The sequence below is a fragment of the Dermochelys coriacea genome, chromosome 1, assembly GCF_009764565.3.
Source record: "Dermochelys coriacea isolate rDerCor1 chromosome 1, rDerCor1.pri.v4, whole genome shotgun sequence".
Classification (NCBI taxonomy): Eukaryota; Metazoa; Chordata; order Testudines; family Dermochelyidae; genus Dermochelys; species Dermochelys coriacea.
In genome coordinates, this window is record NC_050068.2 from 57,447,447 (window position 1) to 57,473,655 (window position 26,209).

At 38.3% G+C, this 26,209-nt stretch overlaps 1 protein-coding gene across 8 annotated transcripts in view; it reads right to left on the bottom strand.

The window, feature by feature from the left end:
* FNDC3A (fibronectin type III domain containing 3A) overlaps positions 1-26,209 on the bottom strand; it is a 219,804-nt gene that overhangs the window by 55,370 nt on the left and 138,225 nt on the right. For 4 of the 8 annotated variants that reach the window (XM_038410965.2, XM_038410958.2, XM_038411020.2 and 1 more), the window contains 3 exons: positions 14,720-14,796; positions 9,277-9,514; positions 5,293-5,565 (listed from right to left, as the gene is read on the bottom strand). In XM_038410965.2, the coding sequence (XP_038266893.1) occupies positions 5,293-5,565; positions 9,277-9,514; positions 14,720-14,796 (588 nt within the window). Of the gene's footprint in view, positions 1-5,292; positions 5,566-9,276; positions 9,515-14,719; positions 14,797-18,671; positions 18,832-20,220; positions 20,382-26,209 lie in introns of all 8 variants that reach the window. The other 4 variants (XM_043504514.1, XM_043504515.1, XM_038410980.2 and 1 more) reach the window with 3 other exon arrangements.

Here is a 26,209-nt window from a genome sequence, read left to right on the forward strand (position 1 = left end):
ATCCACTGAAATAAAGCAGACTTGCAAAGAAGGCCTGCTGTGTGTGTGTATTTATTTATGATTTTTAGTCATAACAGAGTAACACTGAACTTTATAATAATTGCATTTGAATCAATCATAAACGAGTGCAACTGCGAACATTAAACCTGAAAAGAGAAGGAAAGACGGGAAGATGAAAGTAGAAAGAAAAAATTTTGATACACAGAGCTGCAATGCTGTTAAGAGAAAAACAGCAATTACAGTTTAAAAGTGATTACATAGAAATATCTTTACTGTTAAGATTCTCAATTGTTAGGCAACAAAATTTTGGATGCTGCCTCAAAGAGAAACATTTATTATATATACACATGTACCACAGAGGTATGATGTCTATTAAAAACGTGTATGATGAAATGAGATTATGTGCAAATTAAAACAACAAAGGTAAAATCAAGCCAAAATGTGAACAGTCTCTGTTTTCTTACCCTAAAAAATTTGGCTACTTTAAATATACAGCACACATTTAAAGTTTATAACTGTACTGTAAAATGCACTGATTTATTTTGTAACCTTCCAAATAAAACTGCTCGACATCTCTCAGTGAAAGGGAGAGAATTTCATTTTTCTTAGTATTCCACATAGAATATTGACAGCTAAGAAATCTATCCTTACTGATATACTATTTTGTTTTAAGTTTACTAAAAAGCTGCAACATAGTGTACATAAAGGACAATACTATTCACACACAGTGAAAACAGGCAATCAAGCAACAGTCATGTAGCCACAGAACAACCCCCGCAACAACTTCCAGTAGGGAGAACACAGAAGTGATGTAGCCAGCCAAGCCGTGGGTTGTCAGCCCTAGAGGTTAAGACAACAGTTCAGCCTACTGGTTAGAGTTGGGTTGGGGGAGGGACAGAGTTCAGGAACTAGCCGAGGGTAAGTACTAGAGGGACAGAAGCAGAATTCCAGAGCCAGAGGGTAAACCAGAATCGTAACCCAGAGGCTGAGCTGAGGACTGAAGCTGAAGGCTGGAGCAGAACAGGGACTGGTTCAAGAGGGGATCAGGAGCAGGTTCAGTGAATTAGGAGCAGGTTTGAAAACAAGGCTGAGCAGGATGGGAACCAGGCAGGAGCAGGGACTGGAATGAATGGCTAGAGCAAGAACTGGAAACAGGAGCAGGAGAAGCGCAGCTGTCAGCGTAGTATGTGTTGAGCAGCTGCTGATCTGTTGTGGGTGCTAAACTTAAAAGACGGCTGCTAAACCATCAGCCAATCAGGTGCTGTGGCTACTCTGTCAGTTCCAAGGCAGTGTAGCTGGGCTCATTGGCTGCCTAGCAGCAAAGTTAGTCAGGGAGCAGGTTAGCAACTGGTCTGGCCCCTGACAAGTGATGATGAGGGAATGCCCTCTCCTGTGCAGCAGCATGACCGCTTTCCTTCTTCACTGGCTCAGTGCTGCACTAGCAAATATTGAGGACATCCTAACTAGATAAGGGTGCAACACTGTAATGAGCCATAAAACCAGAGTCTCTGTTAAATCCACGATTTTTAGCATCCAGCAGAGGTATGAATTTAAGTTCCCAGGCTTGTCTTTTGAAGGTGTTGTGCAGGTTTTCTTTGACGAAGGGGACTGAGTGATCAGATGTGCAGTGAAAATGTTGTCAAAAGTGTTTGCTTATGGCTGACAGGGTGTTTTTGCCTTTTATCATTTTTCAGTGTGAGTTCATTTGAAAGAGCAGTGATTGTCTGGTTTCACCCTCATAGTTGTTGTTGGGGCATTTGATACATTGGATGAGATATATCACATATTGTGAAATGCAGTGTAGTTGTAGCTGTCAGTCCCAAGACATTAGAGAGACAAGGTGGGTGAAGTAACATGTTTTCTTGGACCAACTTCTGAAAAGCTTGTCTCACTCACCAACAGAAGTTAGTTCAATAAAAGATATTACCTCACCCACCTTGTCTCTCTAACATGTTGTGACAGGCATGCATAGAACCCACGGATCTTGACAGGTGTGCTATGTGGGTATTGATCATTGTAGCAGTGGTGATATGTCTGCAGGTTTTGCATCTGTTCTGGCACAGTATGGTACTGCTTTGAGTTGGTGTGTCCTGGTCTATGGGGAGCTTGCTTCTGATGATGAGGTTGGGGGGCAGTGGTTGTTTGAAGGCCAGAAGCGGGGGCTTGGGAAAGATTTCATTCAGAATGTGGTCCCCATCAAGTATGGGTTGTATCTGTTCGATACCCCTTAGAGGTCTTAGTGTGGGGTGGTAGGTGACAAGTAGGGCTGTGCGATCAATGGTTGTTTTTCCCCTATACTGAAGCAGGTTCTTGTAGCATATTTGATTGGCCCATTCCATGATGTGATCTATTTCTCTAGTAGATTGTCCATGTTTAGTGATGGCAGTTTTAAGTGTTTAGATGTGTATCCTGGATTGTCTCTTTAGAGCAAATACTGTGCCTCGGTGCAGGAAATAGATTTTTTTTGGTATGTCTGGGGTGGTTGCTGGATCTGTAGAGGTAAGTGTGGTGATCTGCAGGAAATTTTTATATAGGTGTTTGTAGGGTTCCATTGTTGAAGCTGATTGTGATGTCCAGGCATTTGATGCTGGTGTGGGAGTGTTCTAGAAGGAGTTTGATGAATGGTTAGCGGTTGGGGAGAAAATGTAAAGCAGCAGGGATACAGACTTTCTGAAGACCTCCCTTGACTTAGCGATATTCATTCCTCTCTTCTGAGGTGACCTGTTGGTTCCAATTCACTCCTGCTGCTATGCAAAACTTTTGTGGACAGCCTAGTCCCACACCTTTTCCAGAGCAAGAGCAGAAATAGGAACTTAACTCACTCTACTTCAGAGCTTTAGCAAGCATCCAGGATAAGACTTCTGTGTATAGATGGTGCTCTGTGTTTGAACAGCCGAGCCTATAACATCACATGTACGGACTCCCTCCTCCCATACAGTAAAGGAACAAACGTCAACAATTCACACTAAGTGTCCCACCTAACAAATTGCTTTAACAATGAAGAATCTGGTGTCTTCTAGCCATCAGTGTTAGCAGACATCATATTCATGCTTCCTATTCCCATGCTCAGAGCTTGGACACCCTGTATTTCTTTGCTTATCTCCTATTCCTTTCTCATCACATGCATGGACTTCATGAATGTCCCTTTTGATTCCTTTACCACTCTTAACTTCATGACTTCTGCCATGGTGCTCATATTCCAGGAGCTCTTCTCCATCCTTATTTGCACATTCTGAGCCATTCTTAGAACTTATTTTTTCTACAAAGGTCTTTCTGCAATGACTTGGTATGGAAAGAATTTACAAATTAAATCTAAAAACAAAAGCCCACAGAACAAAGATAGGACATTCTACCTGCTTAGTAACTGGTATGTAAACATCGTGGAGCAGGGTCCAGAGACAATGCATTGGGAGGGGGAGGTGGGTCATGTGCCCCCCCCGCCCGATTTGTCAGGGAGGGAGTTGGGCTGAGCGCAGCTGAGGAGGATGTGCCTGGGAAAGGCACTGGCAACTAGTGCTCCCGGCTGAACTGTAGAAGCAGGATTTTATATTTGTACTATAAGAATTAATGTATGATTTGATCATCCTGCCAACCACCCTTTTTGAATAGCAGAAAGGAATAACCCTCTGGGACACTGGTAGAAACGCATCTGACAGACTGCCAGTGTCTGTACTGACGTTAAGGCAGGGACAGACCAGAACAATTCTTATGACTGATTACGGTCACCCTTTTGTTTTAGGATAAGTTAGAATGTCTACTATGGTTTCCTCTATGTATTACAAATTAGGCACTCTAGTTAAATATACATTTATTTGTTTTAAGGTTTAGTAAGTAAGAGACAGGATCTTGTATTATGTCTATGTTGAGATTAGAGGAACGTTGAAGGCCTGGGCCCTAGTGTGAATTGTTTTGATTATAAGATTTAGGAAGGCTTAATTTACAATGTCTTTTGCTCAATATAAAGTGACACTGTTTGTATTCTCAAAGGTCTCTGTAAAAGACTGTTTGTGTGAATGAGGAATGCATGCATCAGGAAAAGATAAGGTGTGAAGGCCATTGTTATAGCCAGATGATCAAGGAACAAGGAGTGAAGAGACTTAACACCAAAGAACTATCAGTGCACATCCATAATTAAGGAAGGGCAGATTGACGACCCTGAGGCGAAGGCACCCCTAAAGACAGGACAATTGATTAAATCGAAACCAGGACAGGATGACCCTCTCGGAGGCGTACTGGAATGTTAACATCAAAAGATGCACCAATTAAGAAGTAACCAGTCACAAACTGACACAGCAAAATCCATAGACTTCAACAGAGAAAAAAAAGACTTAGAACAGGGTGCTTGGCCATGGGACTTTGGGTTTGATTTGCCATTAGTCTTGCCATTGTCTTGCTCCCCTCTGCGACCAATCTGGCTGGCCATTAGATTGATCCAGACTCTGGACTGGTAACTATAAACATCAACTGGTGGGACTGTGTGTGTGACTGAAAAGCATATGCTAACTGCTGTATTCTCAATAAATACGGCATGCTGCGTTCTCCCCATAAAGATCCCATGTGCTTCTTATAAATATAACAGAACTCCAATAGGATGTGCCCAGAGCAGGGAAGAGAGATGGGGCTGGCAGTACAGCTCTACCAGAGGTGGTGCGGGAAAGCCCTCCGAGTCCCGTCCCTTCCTTGCCCACAGCCACAGTTACCTGCTCAGCAGGTGGTGTCTGGAGCCCACTCTGGCCTGCGCCATGCCTGCAGCGGGGAGGCGATGGGAGAAGTAAGTGGGGAAGGAGCTGTGAGGAGGGTGGGAGCAAGGTGGTGCCGGATTGGAGAAGGTATAGGAGGTGCAGGGGGAGTGGAAAAGGGGCCAGAGGTAATGTGTGGGTCAGTCACATGCCCCCCTAACCTTTAAATTGTGTCCCCCAACCATCAAGAGTTATGGGTAACCTCTGGCAGGGACTGTTTCCCTCTATGTCCTTTACAGTGCCAAGCAGACTGTTTGAATTCTACAGACACATCAACAAGCAGTACCATGAATATCAAAGAGAGAAACCAAATGGTGGACAAAGTGCAGACCTTTATCTAAATGCAATTATATGATGTGACCTACAAAACTTGCTCAGATCAAGATGCAGCCTTGCACTCTAGCAGCTGCAATCTCTTAGAGCTGTCCCTCCTTTAATAACAAGGGTGGTGAAATCAAGAGGCTGCTGTCCAGCTCCAATCTGGTTACAGTGTGATTGCTCTCCCTCTGCAGATAATATACAGAACAAGAGGTAGCATTTTGCTAACACTTACCTTCTACTTCTGCATCCACTTGAGAATTACTTTTTCCTTTCCCCAAAGACTTGCTCTTTGTAGATCCTGTGCTGACACTACTTGCGTCCTGTCCTTTCACAAGTCCATTATGTTCGTTTGTGGGAGAAGGACATTTCTGAGGTGATGGTGGCGGACTGTTCAATTTATCTTTGTGTGTTCCATGCCGATCTTTTAATTTTTTCTGTAAACGTTCATATGTTTTACTAGATCTTTCGTCTCTAAAGTTGGACCTTCCATGATTAGAGAGAGCATCTAAATTAAAGCAAAAACATGAAATGCTCAGAAAATGTCATAATGTATAAAATATATTTACAAATTCATCTGAAGAGACTCCATATATATCTGTTCTTTTCTCATTGTGAACCTATTGAAAAGTTTACCTACTTAGCATTTCAATCAAACGTTAACTGTTGCATATAATTTTTTTAAGGAGAAAAATGTAACCCTCCTTCCTTCTCTTTTAGTTAAAACAATAGATCTTAAATATTCCAAATTCTGCTTTGCACTGTTTAATACTATTAAATCCTGCATCTGTGTGGAAAAATTAGTGCTTGCCAATATGACATCGCTCTCCCTCTACCAATGAATTAGAGGCTAAGTAGTCTCTATAAGGTCCTGTTGGTGCAATAGACATAGTAATACCTATTCTGATTTATTAAGAGTGCTGTAAAGAAATATTAAAAGTGAAACCATACAACTCTTATAAATTCACTTACCATAGTGTTTGAAGATCTCATTTCAAGGCAGTTGAAACACCACACATTGAGCAAACAAAATGAATCAGCACTTAAGCCCTGATTAAGCAAACCACACTCATTCAGCAAAGCAAACTGAAGAATAGGCTTTGTTGAATTGGGACTAGAAAGCATTTTACTACAGCAATAAGCCACAACAGGGCATGGATATTGTATCCTAATGGAGGTTCCAGTCAAAAAATTTCACCTATCTCCTACTGGCTGCAACTGGCAACTAAGTTTTGGAACAGAATAATGAATGGTCTTTCAGCAGAAACCAACAGAGACCAGTAGAAAAAAATCCCAGCAGCTGAAGGATACTAATGGAATGAAGCTAGTACAGCCAGGCATGCTCAGCACACTATTCATCTCTGTTTAAAAATTAATAGTAGATTTCTATATATTTATAGTATCATGGGCAAAGCTATTCTCCTAATCTGTTTGATGAGGCAATCAAAACAGTGAACAGCAGCGAACTGGTGTACAACTGTGACTTCACCAAAAAAGCCCAATCACCCAAACAGAATATGTCTTTGGACAAATAATGATTAATAACAAGAAAGAACTATTCATTCTTGTCAAATTTTATACTAAAGGTTCTACTTCCTTTCCCAGCACTAACATTTTCATTCATTTTAACATCACAGAAGTGCTTTAATTACACAGTGAAGCCTTTTAAAAGATACACCATAGCACCAGCTCTGTTTTCTCAGTGTAATCCTATCTGTCATTAGTAAAGGAAACAGCTGGTGTTTGTTATACTTATGGGAAGAGGAGATTCCTCTCAGGGTGAACAATCTGTCACTTTACTTTCTCAATTTATGCACTGGTTGCATTTAGATGAAAAGTTTAGAAATGGGAAAACAGGTATCAGATGGACGAGATGGTTGACTTATCAACTTTTGGTAACAAAGACATTTTATTAAGACAGATTACTTAAAATGAAAAAGTTTTTTAAAATGTATTCTTTGCATTATATACATGACATATATATGTATATACACAAAACTTATAACAATACTCATTGCAATATATATAAACAATCTAACTATGAGGAAATAAACCTTCTGGATATTTTGATTTATCACTAACATTTTAAATGGGCAGAAGTAACACACCAGCATCTTAGCTTGTGTAGATGTACCATATCATTGCACATAATCTGAAAAGATAACTGTGAAGTGGACTTACAAATATAAATATTAATTCAATTCTTAAATATGAAGAAAAAAAGAGCTAGCTCCTGTTCTAGTCTACAAATTTTAAAATTGAGAGTTTTTTAAAAAAATATTTATCACTTTATTCAGAACAATCTGTGGGTGGAATGTTAGCTTAGTTAAAAATATAAAAATGATTGCTATTAACCATATCTTACTACTGTGTGAAATAATCTACATATAATAAGTAAACCAATTATGATCAGAGTCACATATGTTCTACAATTCTGCAGTTACGGAACTGGCTGCAGAATCAATTCCTTACCATAGAACTGTGCAGCAGAATTGAAGGCCTTAAATATATCAGAAAGTTTTAGTTGTTTAAATTGGTTTCTAAATAGTCTTAGCTAAATGGGTACAAACCACTTGTGTAGATACTCTTATTTTAAAAAGAGTCTTATATTGGATTTAGTATAAGTTGGTAGGGAATCAACTGACGATAAATCCAACATAAGACATTTTAAAATCAAAATAAGATTGTGCCCACGGAGGGTTGGGGGGAGAGTTGTACTAATTTAACTAAACTGCTTTAGAAACTGATTTAGTTTAATCAGTACAACTTTTTAGTGTAGTCAAGGCCTAATATTTTGTTTTAAAAAATACATTTTGAGCTATTATTGGGCAATGAAATACTATCCTCCAGAGCCTGAAAACAACTTGAAAGAGCAGACCCGAAGGGTGAAAACTCATTCATTGCAACTGAGAGTTGACTTTGAAGTGTACTGATGACATTTTGAATCTCAACTTTATTAACTAGTTTATTAACTTTATTAACTTCTGTCCATTTAAAATGTTAGTGATAAATCAAAATATCCAGAAGGTTTATTCCCTCAGTTAGATTGTTTATATATATTGTAATGAGTATTGTTATAAGTTTTGTGTGTATACATATATATGTCATGTATATAATGCAAAGAATACATTTTAAAACACTTTTTCATTTTAAGTAATAAAATATTAACTTTATTACCAATCATTTTAGTAGAAAAATCCTGCTAATGTGCTTATTTATGGTCGTTGATGTATTGGTGGATATTTCAGAAGTGGCCAATTGGGTGATCAGGTGGTAACCTAGGAGTCAAGCTCTCCCCCAAATTCCAAGTCACCTTTGTTTCTGCACAGAAGGTGAAGGAAAGAGAAGACGAATACTCTTCCTTTCCCATTTCCTACCCCCATCTTCTCAGTGCCTAAGCCTCTGCTAGTTCCTGGCTGCTAAAAACACAAGCCACGTTCCACACCGGAGCCCAGGTAGCAAAACTCCAACCACCCCACACCCAGCAGTCGAAACCTGTAGATACCACTCCTGACATCTTCTCCAATTCAGTTTGCTGCTGTTAATATAAAAATGTGCAACTTTGCTAAGAACCATAAATATTGGAACAGTGCAAAATTTAAAAAACATTCAAAAACTCAGGTATATATTGAATTTAGTATAAAAATAAACAATGAATAATGTACTGTTTTATTTTTCACATATTTAATTCAATAAAGATGCTCTGGTTTTGAATTTACTTGAAGTAACCGTGGAAATTTCAACATGTCACAGATTTCTACACTGCTTACGTGGTAGAAATTCACTGAATTTGGATCCAGTGTCCCAAAGAGAATAAAGGGCCTAGCTATAATGCTGATGCAATGATTTAAATATTGAGACAGAGGAAAAAGAGCAACTCTCACTGAATCACTAAAATCACATCATATATTGCCTTGCCTTCTACAGTGTGGTAAGGCTCCCTTCTATAACTGACCAGATCTAATTCTGCTTAGATTGTGATATCAGACAATTTTCTGAAACAATACACTTAATGTACTTGAATAAAAAACTTATATTGTTCCCTGATACTGTCTTTATTTGTACTGCAGGATGCCTAGCTAATAGCTTTAATTTAGGCTACAGTACTGCTTAAAGCTAACAGTTACACAACAAAAGAATACTGAATGGACTGGAGACGCCAGTAGGACATGAATACGTTGCTTTGATAGGATCTGTAACTCTTCGGTAATTTACTTACCCAGATCTCCATATACCTGTGAAGTGTGATACTGTGGTATATACTGCGCAGCCATATCACCTGCTCCAGTCACTGTTGAGTATATATGTCGTGGTGGAGGGGGCATCATGGCTTGAAGAGGAATGAAACCAGGCAATGGATGATGTGGAGGCCGATGTATTACCGCATGACTGCCAGGGTGAAATTCTGGAGCCTGGGGAACCACCACAACCCTTCGAACACCATTGTCTTCAATAACCTGTAAGCCAAGAGAACAAAACATTGATCAGGTAAAGGACTGCTTCTTAGATAGCAAACAGCTCATTTCAAATATATGCCACAAAGAGAAAATGGAGTCTGGAACTATGCAGTCTGAAAGATAACAAATCAATAAATCTTTTTAAAAGAGAATTTTTCATGTTGAATATAAAAGAGCAAAAGAATCTTCAGTGGTATAAGTAGAACAAAATGGAGACGATAAGAAAAAAAAAGAATGTGGGAGAGGAAAATGAGGGATAGTTAGTAGTGTGTTTCAGTGGGTTTCTTGTCGGAAAGTGCAATTGGTTTCTGGATGGGAAATAATCGGGAGAAACTACTTCTACCCCCGCCTTAAAATGAAAACTGCAGGTAACAAAATTTTATGAACAGTTTTTAATCCTTATAGGCCATTTTGAGCTTCACCAATGTAGTTAATCCATTTTTAAAAAAAGTGGAAAACTAAATATGACTCCGTTGGTAGTACAACATGCTACCTAAAAAGGTATCTGGCTTGGAGTTACCATAGCTGGAAGTATTGTGGGGGCAGTAACCTCAGCCTCCGGAGTGCCAAAAAGAAAAAAAAAAATTACACTTTGACCTCAAGATCCCAGTAACAAGTGTTACAGAATACCTCAGATGAAGTTGCCAGGCCTCTCAGCTGGCAGGTTTGCATGCTGACTAAGCTGTAGTTGATATGTAATAGGGCGTGATAGATATAAAACAGTGGGGGGAAATAGCCATTCAGAAAAAAAGGAAAACGTATGTGTCCACTGTAATATCCTAAATAGTTTCCTAAAATAGGGGACAGACCACTTGGAATATATTGTTAGTTGCAATGATGTTTGGTTAGATGATCTTCTACTGTGATGTAGCTGTGGGAACAGGAACACACATCAGTCAAGATAAAGAAGATGTTAAAAATCTATTTAAGGTCAGATTGATCAATTACAGAAATACTTATCTTGAATTTAAGATTAATTTTTTAGCCATGAATATAGCTTTAAAATAAATACCATGTGACTTTCCAAAGGATTTGGTACTTTGAAACTGTCCCTTGCTAGAAAAGAAGAAGATTTTAAACTAAAATAACATTCCTCAAAAGCTGCCAAAACTGAAGTCGTCCTGTCATTGCAATTTGGATATAACAACAACAGTATAGTCAACTATAATTAAAGTTTGCCAATTTAATTCCCCAAATGTAAAGATGTAATTTTAATTATTTTTTAAAGTTCCTTACGTCTGTAGCAAGGATAGTCATACAAATTATGCTTTCTAACATACAAATGTTATCCTACATATTACAGCAACATTTGGAGTCTGACAAACTGAAAAAAAAATTAAAGATATCACTTTGTCCTTATTCTTCCCTGCTGAGCTTAGTTATTGAGGCACATACGGTGTGTAAGATTATGCCTAGTTCACAGACTCCTGTGGTATCTCAGCATGTCAGAGTAAGAGAAGAATGGTGAACTTCAAGTGTGTATACATATATTTAAAAGCTAAACTGCAAAATGCAGCAAATCACAAGGCTATGAAAGGTATTCAGCACAGCATAATTTATTAAAAACTCGCTTTTCAGGCTCTGCCACATCTGGACCTGTGCCAGCTCCTATTCGCCATGATGCCCCAGCACAGTTTCTGCAGCAAATCATACTTAACATATCATCTGCTGGAAAATGGAGACAACCTAGATGGAAGTGTTGGATCTAGCCCGTTTAAGGTATTTATCCAGCCCCATAACAGATTCAAATTCTGTAGAAAGCAAGATTTCATTAAAATAATGTTTCTTGCCCTTATGGCTTTAAAAAATGCCAAATGTGATCTGAAGGTAAACGAAGTGCAAACCAATATAATGCTGTCCTCCTGGGTAACTGCCCCATTTATTACATTAGGTTCTGAAAGTCCAATAATTAAACATTAGAGTTTCAAATAATTTACATGCACAACTGTGTGTCTCATTTAAACATTAACTGCAACTGAGTGTGCAAATCGGATAACTGCACATGTACACACACAAACAAAAAAAGCGCCCAAGTATGATTTCCCCCCCAGCACTGAGGGATACTGAATGCAACAATAACCTTACAAGCTAAACATTTAATGCTGGCATAAGGCCCATACTCTGTATCTTTGTGCAAAGCTATCATCATCATCAGGAGACCACTACAGATCAATGGATGTAGATAGACTTAACTCTGTAGAACAGGCTGGCCCACACACAGTAACTAAAATATAATTTCACTCTCTTCACAGAATGAATTTCACTCCCACAATATTGGGGGTAGAGCAAGCCCTGTTTTTTTTAAACAATATATCACGTTTTCTGAAACACTTATTAGTTTTATACAAATGTGTGAAAACCAAGACATGTCTTATCCTATATGTTGCCTCTCATCCCCAGCAGCGGAAAGTATGGTGTGAAATCACCAAATTCAGGAGCTGGGGCAAATCCAGGCAATAGAGACCTAAACTAAAATGATACATAAATGATAGATATATCGAATAGCCTTCCTAGCCTGGTGCTTTTGATCATTTAGCATATATTTCTGCAGGTGTTCAACTTCTCTTAATATATATACATTTACAGGGCACCTTCAGGTTTTTTTTTTCTTTTTAATGTTAAGTATAAGGAGACAATTACATACATACAAAATGGGAAATGACTGCCTAGGAAGGAGTACTGCAGAAGGGGATCTGGGAGTCATAGTGGATCACAAGCTACATACGAGTCAACAGCCACCAAATGCATCCGATGAAGTGAGCTGTAGCTCATGAAAGCTTACGCTCAAATAAATTTGTTAGTCTCTAAGGTGCCACAAGTACTCCTTTTCTTTTTTTCAGTGTAACACTGTTGCACAAAAAGAAAACATCATCCTGGGATGTATTAGCAGGACTGTTGTAAGCAAGACACGAGAAGTAATTCTTCTGCTCTACTTTGCGCTGATTCGGCCTCAACTGGAGTACTATGTCCAGTTCTGGGTGCCACATTTCAGGAAAGATGTGGACAAATTGGAGAAAGTCCAGAAAAGAGCAACAACAATGATTAAAGGTCTAGAAAACATGACCTCTGAGGAAAGATTGAAAAAAAATGGGTTTTTTTTTTAGTCTGGAGAAGAGAAGACTGAGGGGGACATGATAACAATTTTCAAGTACTTAAAAGATTATTAAAAAGGAGGAGGGTTAAAAATTGTTCTCTTTAACCTCTGAGGATAGGACAAGAAACAATGGGATTAAATTGCAGCAAGGGCGGTTTAGGTTGGACACTGGAAAACACTTTCTGTCAGGGTGGTTAAGCACTGGAACAAACTGCCTAGGGAGGGTGTGGAATCTGTGTCACTGGAGGTTTTTAAGAACAGGTTAGACAAACATCTGTCAGGAATGGTCTAGTTATTTAACAGACCTGCCTTGAGTGCTGGGGACTGAACTCGATTAACCACTGAGGTCCCTTCCAGTCCTACTCTTCTATAATTCTAAATTAAAATCTCTTGTTGGGACTGTATTTGTTTTGGGAGAACTATGAGCTTGGTACTGGTTGCTTCACCTGGTAGCAAGTTATCTATTTGTTGTCAATTTTTTTTTATTTGTTACAGAGTGTTTTGTATAAATCACTACACATTGGTATGTTTTGTTAGCAATAAGCATTTCAGAACTCTTACAACATAAAGGTTTTACTAGGTTTTGATAGCTCTGGATGGCGACTGGGAGAGGCTCTGTGCCCTCAATGGAAGCAAACAGTACATATTAATTTCACTAAAATTATTTAGTCTTTCATGTATTTTATAACGTTTTAGCATTAAGTAACCCACTTGAAAATAAAAAAAAATAGAAGAAACTAGCTCATAGCAAAGATGTAAGGATTTTTATTTTTCCTAATGATAAAACATGAATTTTGACAGGAAACATGCCTTTCTGTTATGATCTAAAACAAAATGAAACAATTAAAACCCACAAAATCCATTTTGCTGCCAGATTCGGTATTCTAATATTAAAGATTTAAGAACCAATCAAGCGCTTGTCTTCACTGTCAGTTAGCACGTGGCAAGACAGGGTATGAATATACAACATGCGAGCCTGCCACGCGGATCATGCTATTGCACATTAAAAGTTCTAACTATGGTATATTTAGTGCGCAGTAGCAGAGTCCACATGGCCAATTAGCGTGTGGCAACCTAGAGCACTGTACATTCAACCCTGGCTTGCTGCACATTAAATGACCATGCAGACAAGCCTTTATACACAAACTTTCCCCAGCAGAGAGTAAGAGAAAATAGGTGGGCCTCCTGCTCTGTATGCAAGCACTCTGCTGGTGGACAAAATTTTATACTCTTTCATTAACGTATGCATTATCTGACTGGCTTTGGTGTTTTGGGTGGCATTTTGTATTGTTTGTTTGTTTGTTCCTTATTCTATACCACAGGCTGTGAACATTGGGTCAGCAAAGGTAGGGTAGGTTGGTTGCAGAATCAGTACAGAGGCAACTGAAAAAATTGTATGGTTTGTGGCAAATTTTAATTAAGACAATACACTGACAATTATCAAAGATTTATATTGCAGTAGTGCCTAAAGACCACAACCAGGTTGGTTCTCCATTTGGCTAGGCATTATAGAAACAAATAATAAATGACAATATATCCCAAAAAGCTACTTGGCACTTGGTCTTACATGTTCCCTGTCCATTACTGTTTGTCTTGCCCATTTAAGTTCCAGTTCTGCAGGGAGCTCCATGGTGATAGAACACTGTAACCAGAGAGCGCACCCCTGAAGTCAGTGGGGCCTTGCACAGATGAAGGGGGTCTACCAACATGAAGCTTAGTGCAGGACTGGGGTCTTGGAATGTAGAATAGAATAGGGAACCACATCTTCCTATATGTTTGTACAATGCCTAGCACAGGGTTCCCTGATCCCAATTGGGAACTTTGCATGCTACTACAATATAAATAATTGGAAATAAAATAAATATTACACACATACATCAAAAAAGAGGCTAATAAAAGCAAACAAGGAGACTCCTACTGAAGAGACTTTCTGGGACACCACCATATTTACTTGTGCAAATCACTGTAATTCTGAAATTTACCATGTCACATTACCAGATTAGACATCTCAGCTTATTGTTATGTTAGTCCCAGGATTTTATGTATGTTTTATTTAACTGCAAATGTAATGTGAACATATGAAGTCATATGAATCAGATGTTTGGACATACCTGTGGGGCATATCCAGGAGGCACATAAATAGGAGGCACTGAACCATTTGGGGACATCATTGGAACCTGAGCAGGACCTAAATGGGTTACAGAAGTATTTTAGTATAACATGGTTTAACAAGCTTTAAAAGTTCTAAGTCCATTCTGAATTGCAATATCTCTGCAAAGAACATACAAGATAACATGAATAAACAGAGCACATGAGCTATAAAGATAAAATGATCGTGAAGGGTACTCAATTCATGTGAACAACAGATATGGCACATAGAAAAATTATTTCCCTGCAAATATTTCCCTCTTTCTGGAAATAAGGCTTCTTTTTTTAAACACACAAAGCTATAATCACCAAAGGTAATTATTAAAAGGAAAAGAAATCCATGTGTATTCTTCCTAGGAAAATATTTGAGAAGGATGGTTTTGTGGCAGAAGCACAGGAATGGGAGTGCGGAGGACTGTGTCCTATTCTCAGCTTTACAACAGACTTCCTGGGTAATTTTAGGGAAAGTAAAATGTGTAGGCTGATTTTCAGAGATGCTGAGCATCCAGAGTTCCCAACTATTTCAATGGAGTTACAAAAGGGATGAATTTGATTCTTAATCTGTAAAACCAGGATAATACTTTTCCGCCCCAAAAGAGTGTTCTTATTCTTAGACTTAAGACATTAATGTTGCAAACTTTGTTCAGATCAGCAAATGCAGGGTGCTAAGTAAACGCCAAGTATTAGTTGTATAAACAGATTAATCTATCCTATGCTTGATAAGCAAAGATGCTTGAAGAAAAATAAAGGTAATTCTGCCTGAATGCGAAAAACTGGGCTAGAGCAACAAAAATATTTCTGAACGTCTGATCAAATTTGAAAACTTTATACAAGATCCTCAACATAAAATATGCAATTCTATAAATGTTTTAATCTGCAAAGACGCTCAGTTTTATTTTCTGTACAATTGGTAGCCCATGACTTTGACATCAAAGAAAAATTTTCTAATTTCAAGAGCAAGGTCTTTAGTTGCAGGTGGGAAAAGATGGGTTAAAAGCAAACTTTAATATAGCCTTTTCAATATTTTGTTTAACTTGCAATTACAGATCTTCTTCAGCAACTGAAGCAGTGGGAGTTCTGCTGGAGTAAGGAGCGTTGAAGAGGATCATACATAATATAACAAATATATAAGCCTACAATGGGTTGCTACTATCCCTAACCCTAAAACAGTCTCTCTTAAACAGAATATTTAAGAAGAAAAACAAGGATGGAACTACTTAAAAAAATAAAGTCAACAGCAATAGCTGCAGGCATATTAAATGTATCACCAGGCTAAAACAGAAAATACTTTACATTTTAAAATAAAAATAAAGGCTCTGTTCTCTGCTGCTTGTATCTTGTAGCCATTTATACCCAAGAAAAATGTTTTCAAAGTAGACAGAAAGTGATACCACTCTGCTTTAAACCACTCACTTTAAACAAGAATAAATGACTACACAAGTTACAAGTCAGTTGAGAATCAAGCCCACAGTTCTTCATGCTGCTCACATCTAATTAAAACCCTTCATCCTAGTTGCTCCAGAAACTCTGATGATGCACATCTGTGAAGAAAGATAGATAATATGCATATAGATGGTTAGCACATCAATGGATGTTTACTCTTCCTGCATCTGGCCAAATTAAGTAGAGTGTTCTGAACAGCAAACTATACTTCCTTCTGAAGACCACCAATTTCGTGTATTTAGTCTCTTTCTGTTTTGACTGATATAAGCAGCAGTTTTCTCCAAAGCCAATACAAAAGTTGCCATATGGTGGCATTAACACATTGCTCCCAACACAGCCACGTTCACAAACCACCTTCTCCCTTGGCAGTCAGAAAATAAGAGACTCAAGGCAATTTATAAACTTGAATGAGTCCCGCTTGTGGTGTTAGCATTAAGTCAAGGTGCTAACTTTGAAATATTTATAGCCTGACTTTAAAATTCTGAAGTTTTAAAAATAGAGAGAAGATGGTTTCTTCTTACTCAGGCTGTAACGGTGAACTCTATTATACTTCTGATTAGGTTTTTAAATCATTGTAAAATGTAATAAATGGTAGATAAACTTAAAAAAAAAAAGCTGGGCAGAGTTCCATGCTATGATGATTTTGCCAGAAATCATGATACTGCTGGCATGACTTGGAAAAAAAAAAGTTTTTTTGTGAGAGCATAGAATAAAATGCAAATGCCAGATTTTTAAAAATATAAAATTGGTTTTTTTTTTGTTTTTACAACTAATATGAAGATCCTGGTTTTATTTAGGCATAATACATTGTAAAAGGAACTCTTATGTTTCTATTTGCTATTGCTTCAAGTTACTTGTTGACTGTTGATAAGTATACATGACAAATTTACTGTACCTAGCCATGAAATACAGTAATGGTGTCACATTATCAGCCAATAATGACATTATTATGATGTGTTAACACTCTAATTTTTTAGTGTACACAAATGAAATTCTGCTTTAGAAAGTGTTTCCTTAATATGATGATATTTGATTATTAATGTCAAAGGTTTCCATGATCTCAATTGCTAGTCTGGAATCTTCTATATATTGAGACATGCTGAATCTCATTATGAAAGTAAAATTGAAGGACTCAGAGAAAAAAATCTGATAGAAATATTTTATAGTTTAAAACAGTGGTGCCCAACCTTATTACATAGGAGGGCCACAGAAACCTATGCACAACCTTGTGTGGCCCAAACAGATTCTACATATTTTAATATGATTTAAAGTCACCTGTATTGATTTATATTTTAAATTCAGATTGTTTTGTATGTATTTAGATAGAAACAACCTATGTACAGTATTGTCTATTTACACACTTGTGTAAACTAAAATTATGTAAACATGACGACAAAGTGCTAATGAATTGCATGTTAGTATATTGTGTTGAAGCAGGCTGCAGGCCTTATGAAATGCTCTGGGGGGCTGTGTACAGCTGCAGGCCGTAGGTTGTATACCCCTGGTTTAAAATATAATTGCCTAAAAAATGCTTCACCACACACTAAAAATATCACATTAGAACAGAAGACACATGTTTTCCCATACTTTCAATAGTGCCATTGTATCAGAATGTCTACATTTCCCTTAAATTATTACGGCAGACCTAGATAAGCATTTTGTCCCAAGGGAAAATAAAGAGATGGTGATAGGGAGCAAGTCTCCTGAGACATTTGTTACAGAGTTCATGAAAAGTCAGAACACTTGCAAGAAGCAGTGAAACCTAAACACAGCAGCTCAGGTCATATCAACTGTAGCTGGCTGCTTAAAATCTTGAGCTTGCCTATTTGAACAGAATGTAAAATAAAACATATCATGCCTCTTATAAACATAAAGAGAGAAACAAAATCAATATGATGTATGCTTTCTACTGTCCCAGACATAATTTATTCTTATGAAAATACATTTCAAACCTGTAAACTTAAAAATATTGAAAAAAAAATTATTCAATCAGATATGCAGTTAGTTCTCTTAATTTTTAAGTCTCACTTTCTCATTCAATTTTGAATTCAGTAAAGAGATTGTAAGCTTATATGGACAGTTTTCAACATAAAAACATTTTATCAGTCTATAAACAAAGATTCTTTCTGGGCAGTAACTGTATATAATAGTGCTTTTATAAAACTAGTATTCATAAAGTCCTCCAAATACAATAATTGCTTCTAATTTTATGTTCAGACAGGGAGATCCTTAAAACAGATCTACACATTAATCTACTGAACCCACATTAATCTACTGAACCCATAAAGACAATTCATAATTTTACATACCACCAGATCTATGTTTAAATGAACCAACCCTTTTCTATCTTTTTTAGCTATTATATATCTGGCATCTGCTGAAAACACAGGCTGGGTTTAGATTTATGTAATGCTTTTCATGTTTTAACACAAAAGCAGAACTCTCTTTCAAAATACAGTCAGCAAATCTTACCACTCATTTTGTTTTTACTGCAATAGCAGAAGAGTAAACAAGATCCAGTGATCCAAGGTTGGACACGTTAGCAGCTTTAACTGGGAGAATGCTTTCGTTTTTTTGCTGGTTGAGGAAAAGCTCCTTTGACCGAGTCACATGATCATCATCACATGACTTACTGAGAAAGGAAAAAAGGGAAGCTTCAGGTATGCAGCACAGTGATTTCTTCTTGTAAACACTGCACTTCTTTTTCTGTGATAAGAGTTTTATCTTTTAAAATACGTACTACAAGTGGATTCAAAAGCTTGTCAAAACAAGGGGTAGAAGTAGCTCATTTTAAAGGAGAAAATGACGACTGTTCTCAGTGGAATACCCCACAGAGAAACACTTCATTTACTGTTTTACATGATGTATACTCTGATTTTTTTTTTGCAGTCTATTAAGTTCTACATAATCTGATTTGATTATTTACAGAAGTTCTTATAATTGAAAGCTGTTTACATTTTAATTAATAGAATTAAGTTTTAAAGAATTACTTTAACCATATATTTTCTGATTAGGAGGGTTTACCTTTAGCTGATAATCAGTGAACCCTTGGGAAGCAGGTACATATAAATACCTCTTTTTAAACAAACACTATTTTGACACCATGTTTAGCAAGCTGCGGTAGTTGTGATACTAATCTGTGTGGATGCTGCAGGTCATGAACGCTGCTATACTTAGCATTAGTCTAATGTGAACAAGGATGAATCACTCTCTCTTTGTTATTCCCAGGAGGAAATAGTGTTCAGGATTTACTGCAGCACATTAGTTTAACTATGTCTCTGTAACTGAACACCCACACTTTGACATCACACAGGCAATGATATGCATCACTGACGCAAGCACTGCCAGGATCAAATACGAAGGCCACAGCAGTTGAAACAATAGAGTGCACCACTGACGTAGCAGCATGTCCATCTAACATTGACAGACTGCAGTAAATCAATAGTCCCCGATGCCAGGAATAGTTGCACCACTCTTTCTTTACATAATAGCTAAGACTTGGAAGTTTTATTTTAGGCTTCCAGCAGCTACAGTAATTACAAGAGACAGCAGCAGCAACAACAAAAACCAAGACGTCTATATCTCTTTAAATTCTGTCTGTAAGATACCATGAAGTATCAACTCTAAGTGACAGATACTAGAAAGTGCTACAAAGAAAGAACTGAGAATTTTACTTATTATAAGCAGATAATGTAATCTAAGTTTGGGACTTGAGCTGAGAAAGAGGCACCAGTAGGAGCTGTGAGCACTACAAGGATGTGGATAAACAGTGCTGTCAATCTAACACTTTCCATTAGCCCTAAATTCACACTGATGAACCACTGCTCACCTCCCATCTGTCTAGCTTTGGCATCAAGGCTATGTAGTAGCTGCTCACAAACTAGGGTGGCCAATTTAAATATATACTGTTAAAATGACTGCTAAATCTACCCATGAGTAGATTGCAGTGAACAGGGAAGCTTATCTTATAAAAGGATAGTAGAAAGAATGAAAGGGGAAAATGCTTAAACAAAGCAGATACCTTCAGAATTGGAAAAACCCCATCAGCTTCATCCAAAAAGTCTGAGGATTAATAGATCAAAGGAAAGAGAGCTGTGAAGCGTGATCATCTCCAACCACTCCTGAAGAGTCCCTTCAAAAACATCCCAGGCTTTTCCATGGGGGAGTGCACACCCATTCAAACTGAGAAAATAAAAGGAGGCCATCAAATCCCCTCACAGAGGCAAATTGCCTGGAGAGGACAGAATCCCTGTAGGGTTTTACAATCAATAAACCAATCAACTCTGTCCTATATTGGCCCAAACCTCTGAGAAAACAGAAGATACAGGTTTCCTTGCCCAAAATATCAAATATAAGTTTATTTCAATTATTTCTGGGACTATAATGCAATCTTTTTTGCCAGTTACAGGCCTACTCTTTAATCAATATAGTCTTCAAAATATAAAATAAAATCTTGGACTCTGCAGCAGATGATCAGCCTCTACTAACTGGGGAAGTCTATGCCATCCAAGGTGCTCCAACCCCATACATAAGCTACAGAAGTGCTTAGACAGATCTGTTGCACATCAAAGACTACCACCCTATCCCATCAAACAGTACAACTGAATGAGGAGGTATTCAATTAAATGGAATTATTATACAGTCTCTGTTTATACAGTCTCAGATTTAGCCTGCAGTCCACAATTAACTAACCCTGATCTGAGGAATCTTCTTTCTCCAGTTGTGAATTTCTTAATACTCAAAAAAATGGAATAAAATCTGCATACAGGTAGGTCATGATTAAGCAAATCAACTATACACATTATTGCTTTTATCCAAAATACTTATTTTCAGGGCATTCCAGAGTTTTGATTGAAATTAATGGGAAGGTAATGAACTTCCTTTGGGAGGTAATGAACTTCTATTTTCTGTATTTTAATCATGGATGGTATTTTAATATTAACCCACATATCTGGCTAGGAGGATAGGAGAAAGTCAGGAAGGCACCACTGTTCCAAGAAAGCAACACCCATAGGGTATGTCCAGAAAGTAGAAGGTATCCAATTTATGATACTTTGGTGAATAACTGCAGGAAAAGCCAAATTTTCTTTTCTTCAAAGGAGATGTTCTCATCTCTTTCTGTTCATAAAAATGCCATACATTTAACTGAATGCACTTTGAATTGGGATCTGTTGAATTGTGTAGGCTTCAGAGACATACAAGACAATCTAATGGTATATTTTTTTGCCCTATCTCCATTTTAATGACAATAAAGTACCACCAGTACTTCCCCTTCCTAGTAAACAGACTAGGGCAGAAACTGGGAAGACCGTTTTCTTAGGCAAGTTAGAACAGAGAGAAAACTTAAATAGCAGGAGGGGACAGGCTAAGGATCTGTTATTCATCAAGAAAGAGTGGAGAAAAATTTGTAGGACAGAGTAGCTGGTTTACTAAGTGATCTACGAGAAAAAGAGTGACAACAAGGTAACTGATATCATGAGTCTTGAAGATTAAGGTGACCTCCACTGATGAAGATCCAGGACCAGGACAGCTGGTGCAAAAAGTGGCTACTATGTAGTTCCCATTAAAAACAAAAAGGTTTAATGACAGCTGTCCCTATTTTTTTAAACAAATAGCTCAATATCCCTGTAAAATCTATTTCATTAAATGTATAGGTTTCAGAGTAGCAGCCGTGTTAGTCTGTATTCGCAAAAAAAAAAAAAAAAAAAAAAAAAAAAAAGAGAGTACTCGTGGCACCTTAGAGACTAACAAATTTATTTGAGCATAAGCTTTTGTGAGCTACAGCTCACTTCATCGGATGCATTTGGTGGAAAATACAGTGGGGAGATTTATATACACACACAGAGAACATGAAACAATGGGTTTTATCATACACACTGTAAGGAGAATGATCGCTTAAGATGAGCCATCACCAGCAGCGGGGGGGAGGGAGGGGAAGGAGGAAAACCTTTCATGGTGACAAGCAAGGTAGGCCATTTTCAGCAGTTAACAAGAACATCTGAGGAACGGAGGGGGTGGGGTGGGGTGGGGGGTAAAATAACATGGGGAAATAGTTTTTATTTTGTGTAATGACTCATCCATTCCCAGTCTCTATTCAAGCCTACGTTAATTGTATCCAGTTTGCAAATTAATTCCAATTCAGCAGTCTCTCCTTGGAGTCTGTTTTTGAAGTTTTTTTGTTGAAGGATAGCCACCCTCAGGTCTGTAATCGAGTGACCGGAGAGATTGAAGTATTCTCCGACTGGTTTTTGAATGTTATAATTCTTGACATCTGATTTGTGTCCATTTATTCTTTTATGTAGAGACTGTCCAGTTTGACCAATGTACATGGCAGAGGGGCATTGCTGGCACGGCATATATCACATTGGTAGATGCGCAGGTGAACGAGCCTCTGATAGCGTGGCTGATGTGATTAGGCCCTATGATGGTGTCCCCTGAATAGATATGTGGACAGAGTTGGCAACGGGCTTTGTTGCAAGGATAGGTTCCTGGGTTAGTGGTTCTGTTGTATGGTGAGACACCATCATAGGGCCTAATCACATCAGCCACACTATCAGAGGCTCGTTCACCTGCGCATCTACCAATGTGATATATGCCATCATGTGCCAGCAATGCCCCTCTGCCATGTACATTGGCCAAACCAGACAGTCTCTATGTAAAAGAATAAGTGACACAAATCAGATGTCAAGAATTATAACATTCAAAAACCAGTCAGAGAACACTTCAATCTCTTTGGTCACTCGATTACAGACCTAGAAGTGGCAATTCTTCAACAAAAAAAAAACTTCAAAAACAGACTCCAACGAGACACTGCAGAATTGGAATTAATTTGCAAACTGGATACAATTAAGTAAGGCTTGAATAAAGACTGGGAGTGGATGGGTCATTACACAAAGTAAAACTATTTCCCTTTGTTTATTCCCCCGCCCCTCCCCCACTGTTCCTCACACGTTCTTGTCAACTGCTGGAAATGGCCCACCTTCCTTATCACTACAGAAGGTTTCTCTCCCCCCCCACCCCGCTCTCCTGCTGGTAATAGCTCACCTTACCTGATCACTCTCGTTACAGTGTGTATGGTAACACCCATTGTTTCATGTTCTCTGTGTATATAAATCTCCCCACTGTATTTTCCACTGAATGCATCCAAAGAAGTGAGCTGTAGCTCACGAAAGCTTATGCTCAAATAAATCTCTGTTAGTCTCTAAGGTGCCACAAGTACTCCCCCTTTTTTTAAGAAATAGTATTTTTCAATTCTCCTGATACAAGTTCTGAAGTCCAATCTCTTCGTCGTGAAAGTGCAATTTACAAATGTAGATTTTTTTTGTTAAATAACTGCACTCAAAACCAAAACAATGTAAAACTTCAGCTCCTACAAGTCCAATCAGTCCTACTTCTTGTTCAGCCAATTGCTAAGACAAACAAGTTTGTTTACAATTGCAGGAGATAATGCTGCCTGCTTCTTGTTCACAGTATCACCTGAAAGTGAGAACAAGCATTCACATGGCGCTGTTGTAGCCGGTGTTGCAAGGTATTTAGGTGCCAGATATGCTAAACATTAGTATGCCCCTTCATGCTTTGGTCACCATTCCAGAGAACATGCTTCCATGCTGACGCTCGCTAAAAAATAATGCATTAATTAAATTTGTGACTCAACTCCTTGGGGGAGAATTGTATGTGCCCTGCTCTGTGTTTTACCTGCATTCTGCCAGATATTTTATGTTATAGCAGTCTTGGATGATGAGCCAGCACATGTTGTTCGTTTTAAGAACACTTTCACTGCAGATTTGACAAAACGCAATGAAGGTACGAATGTGAGATTTCTAAAAATAGCTACAGCACTCGAACCAAGGTTTAAGAATCTGAAGTGCTGTCCAAAATCTGAGAGGGATGAGATGTACAGCATGTTTTCAGAAGTCTTAAAAGAGCAACACTCCAATGCAGAAACGACAGAACCCAAGCCACCAAAAAAGAAAAATCAACCTTGTGTTGGTGGCATCTGACTCAGATAATGAAAACGAACATGCGTCGGTCCGCACTGCTTTGGATTGTTATCAAGCAGATAACATCATCCATCATAGCATGGACGCATGTCCCCTGGAATGGTGGTTGAAGAATGAAGGGACATGTGAATCTTTAAGGCATCTGGCACATAAATATCTTGCAATTCTGGCTATAACAGTGCCATGAGAACGCCTGTTTTCACTGTCAGGTGACACTGTAAACAAGAACCAGGCAGCATTATCTCCTGAAAATGTAAATAAACTTGTTTATCTTAGTAATTGGCTGAACAGAAGTAGGACTGCGTGGACTTGCAGGCTCTAAAATGTTACACTGTTTTATTTTTGAATGCTGTTTTTTGTACATAATTCTACATTTTGTAAGTTCAACTTTCATGATAAAGAGTTTGCACTACTGTACTTGTATTAGGTGAATTGAAAAATACTATTTCTGTTTTTTTACAGTGCAAATGCTTTTAATCAAAAATAAATACAAAGTGAGCACTGTACACTTTGTATTCTGTGTTATAATTGAAATCAATTTGAAAAATGTAGAAAACATCCAAAAATATTTAAATATGTGGTATTCTATTATTAACAGTGCGATTAATTTTTTTAATTCTGATTAATTTTTTTAAACGCTTTGCAGCCCTAATTACTACTACCAAAAGTATTACTAAGTAATTTTCCTGTCAACTACATTTCCTTTTCTTCCTTTCTACAACAAATTATTTTTATTCAGCAGATGTAAGCAGTGTAACTTTTACCATGCTTACACAGGGAGATTAGTTCTCACTGAGTTGACTCACACTAGTTGGTGCGTAATACATAAGCCATAGTGATAACGTGCACACAGGATGGCTGTGCCCTCTTTCAATTTGCATCATTGTGAATATACAGCAGGGACTTTGTGTGAACTAAGCAGGTGGCATTGTGGGAGGATATCCCATGGTCCTTAGCTTTGCTGGTGAGCTGTGTGCATGCTGGGATTTTTCTCACTGCGCACTGAGGGATGCATAATGTAAGCCGAAGCCAGTGGCGAATTCTGGACTTGGGGTCAAATCAAAAGAATCCCATGATTCTGCTCCCTTTGTCCGATGCGTCTTCTCTTTCTGGGCAGGCTAGCACCATTTTCAGTTTTCAGGAGTGAGTCCTGCAGCAGCAGCGGAGAAAAGACGAGGAAGCTGAGAAGCCCACTGAGCAATTGCTACTACATGAGCTCTTCCTGGAGCCACTTCAAACAATGCAGCACTGTTTCTGGACTTGGGAAACTAGTGTTAATTTGTGGGAAAGGATAGTTCTGCAGACCTGGGATAATATCAGTGACAAAAGAATTTCAGTATGGCAAAGGCAACCTTTTTTGAGTTCGGTGCTGAAGTGGCCGTAGAGCTGCAGCAAAGCATACCAATGTGCGGTGCCCCATACTCACTTAGAAGCGGGTCACCATTGTACTCTGGAATCTGGCCATCCCCGAACGCTGTCAGTCTGTAAACAACCAATTTGCCGTAAGATCGACTGTTGGAACCACTGTCATGCAGGTATGTGATACCATGCATAAGGTACTGTTGCATCGGGTTACAAAACTTGTTAATGTTCAGATTTTTGATGGCTTTGCATGCATGAGGTTCCCAAACTGTATTGGGGTAATAGATGGGACCACATGCTTATCATTTATCTCCCATATCAGGCCTTTAAGTATATCAACAGAAAGGGGTATTTCTCCATGGTTCTCCAAGGGCTGGCTGACCACCAGAGCTGGTTCACAAACATAAATGTAGAGTGATCTGGAAAGGTCCACAATCTTTTGGAATTCACCTCTCTTTGCCCCCAGAATCACCATGGACATTAATGGTAGGGAAATTGCTCCAGTTATCCAGAAAGAGCTGGCTTATCCTCTGCTTCCCTGGCTAAGGAAGCCATTCACAGGCTACTTGGAGAGAATGTAGGAGCTGTTTAACTATAACTATAGTAGCTGCAGAATGACAGTGGCGTGTGTGCTGGCCACCTTAAAGG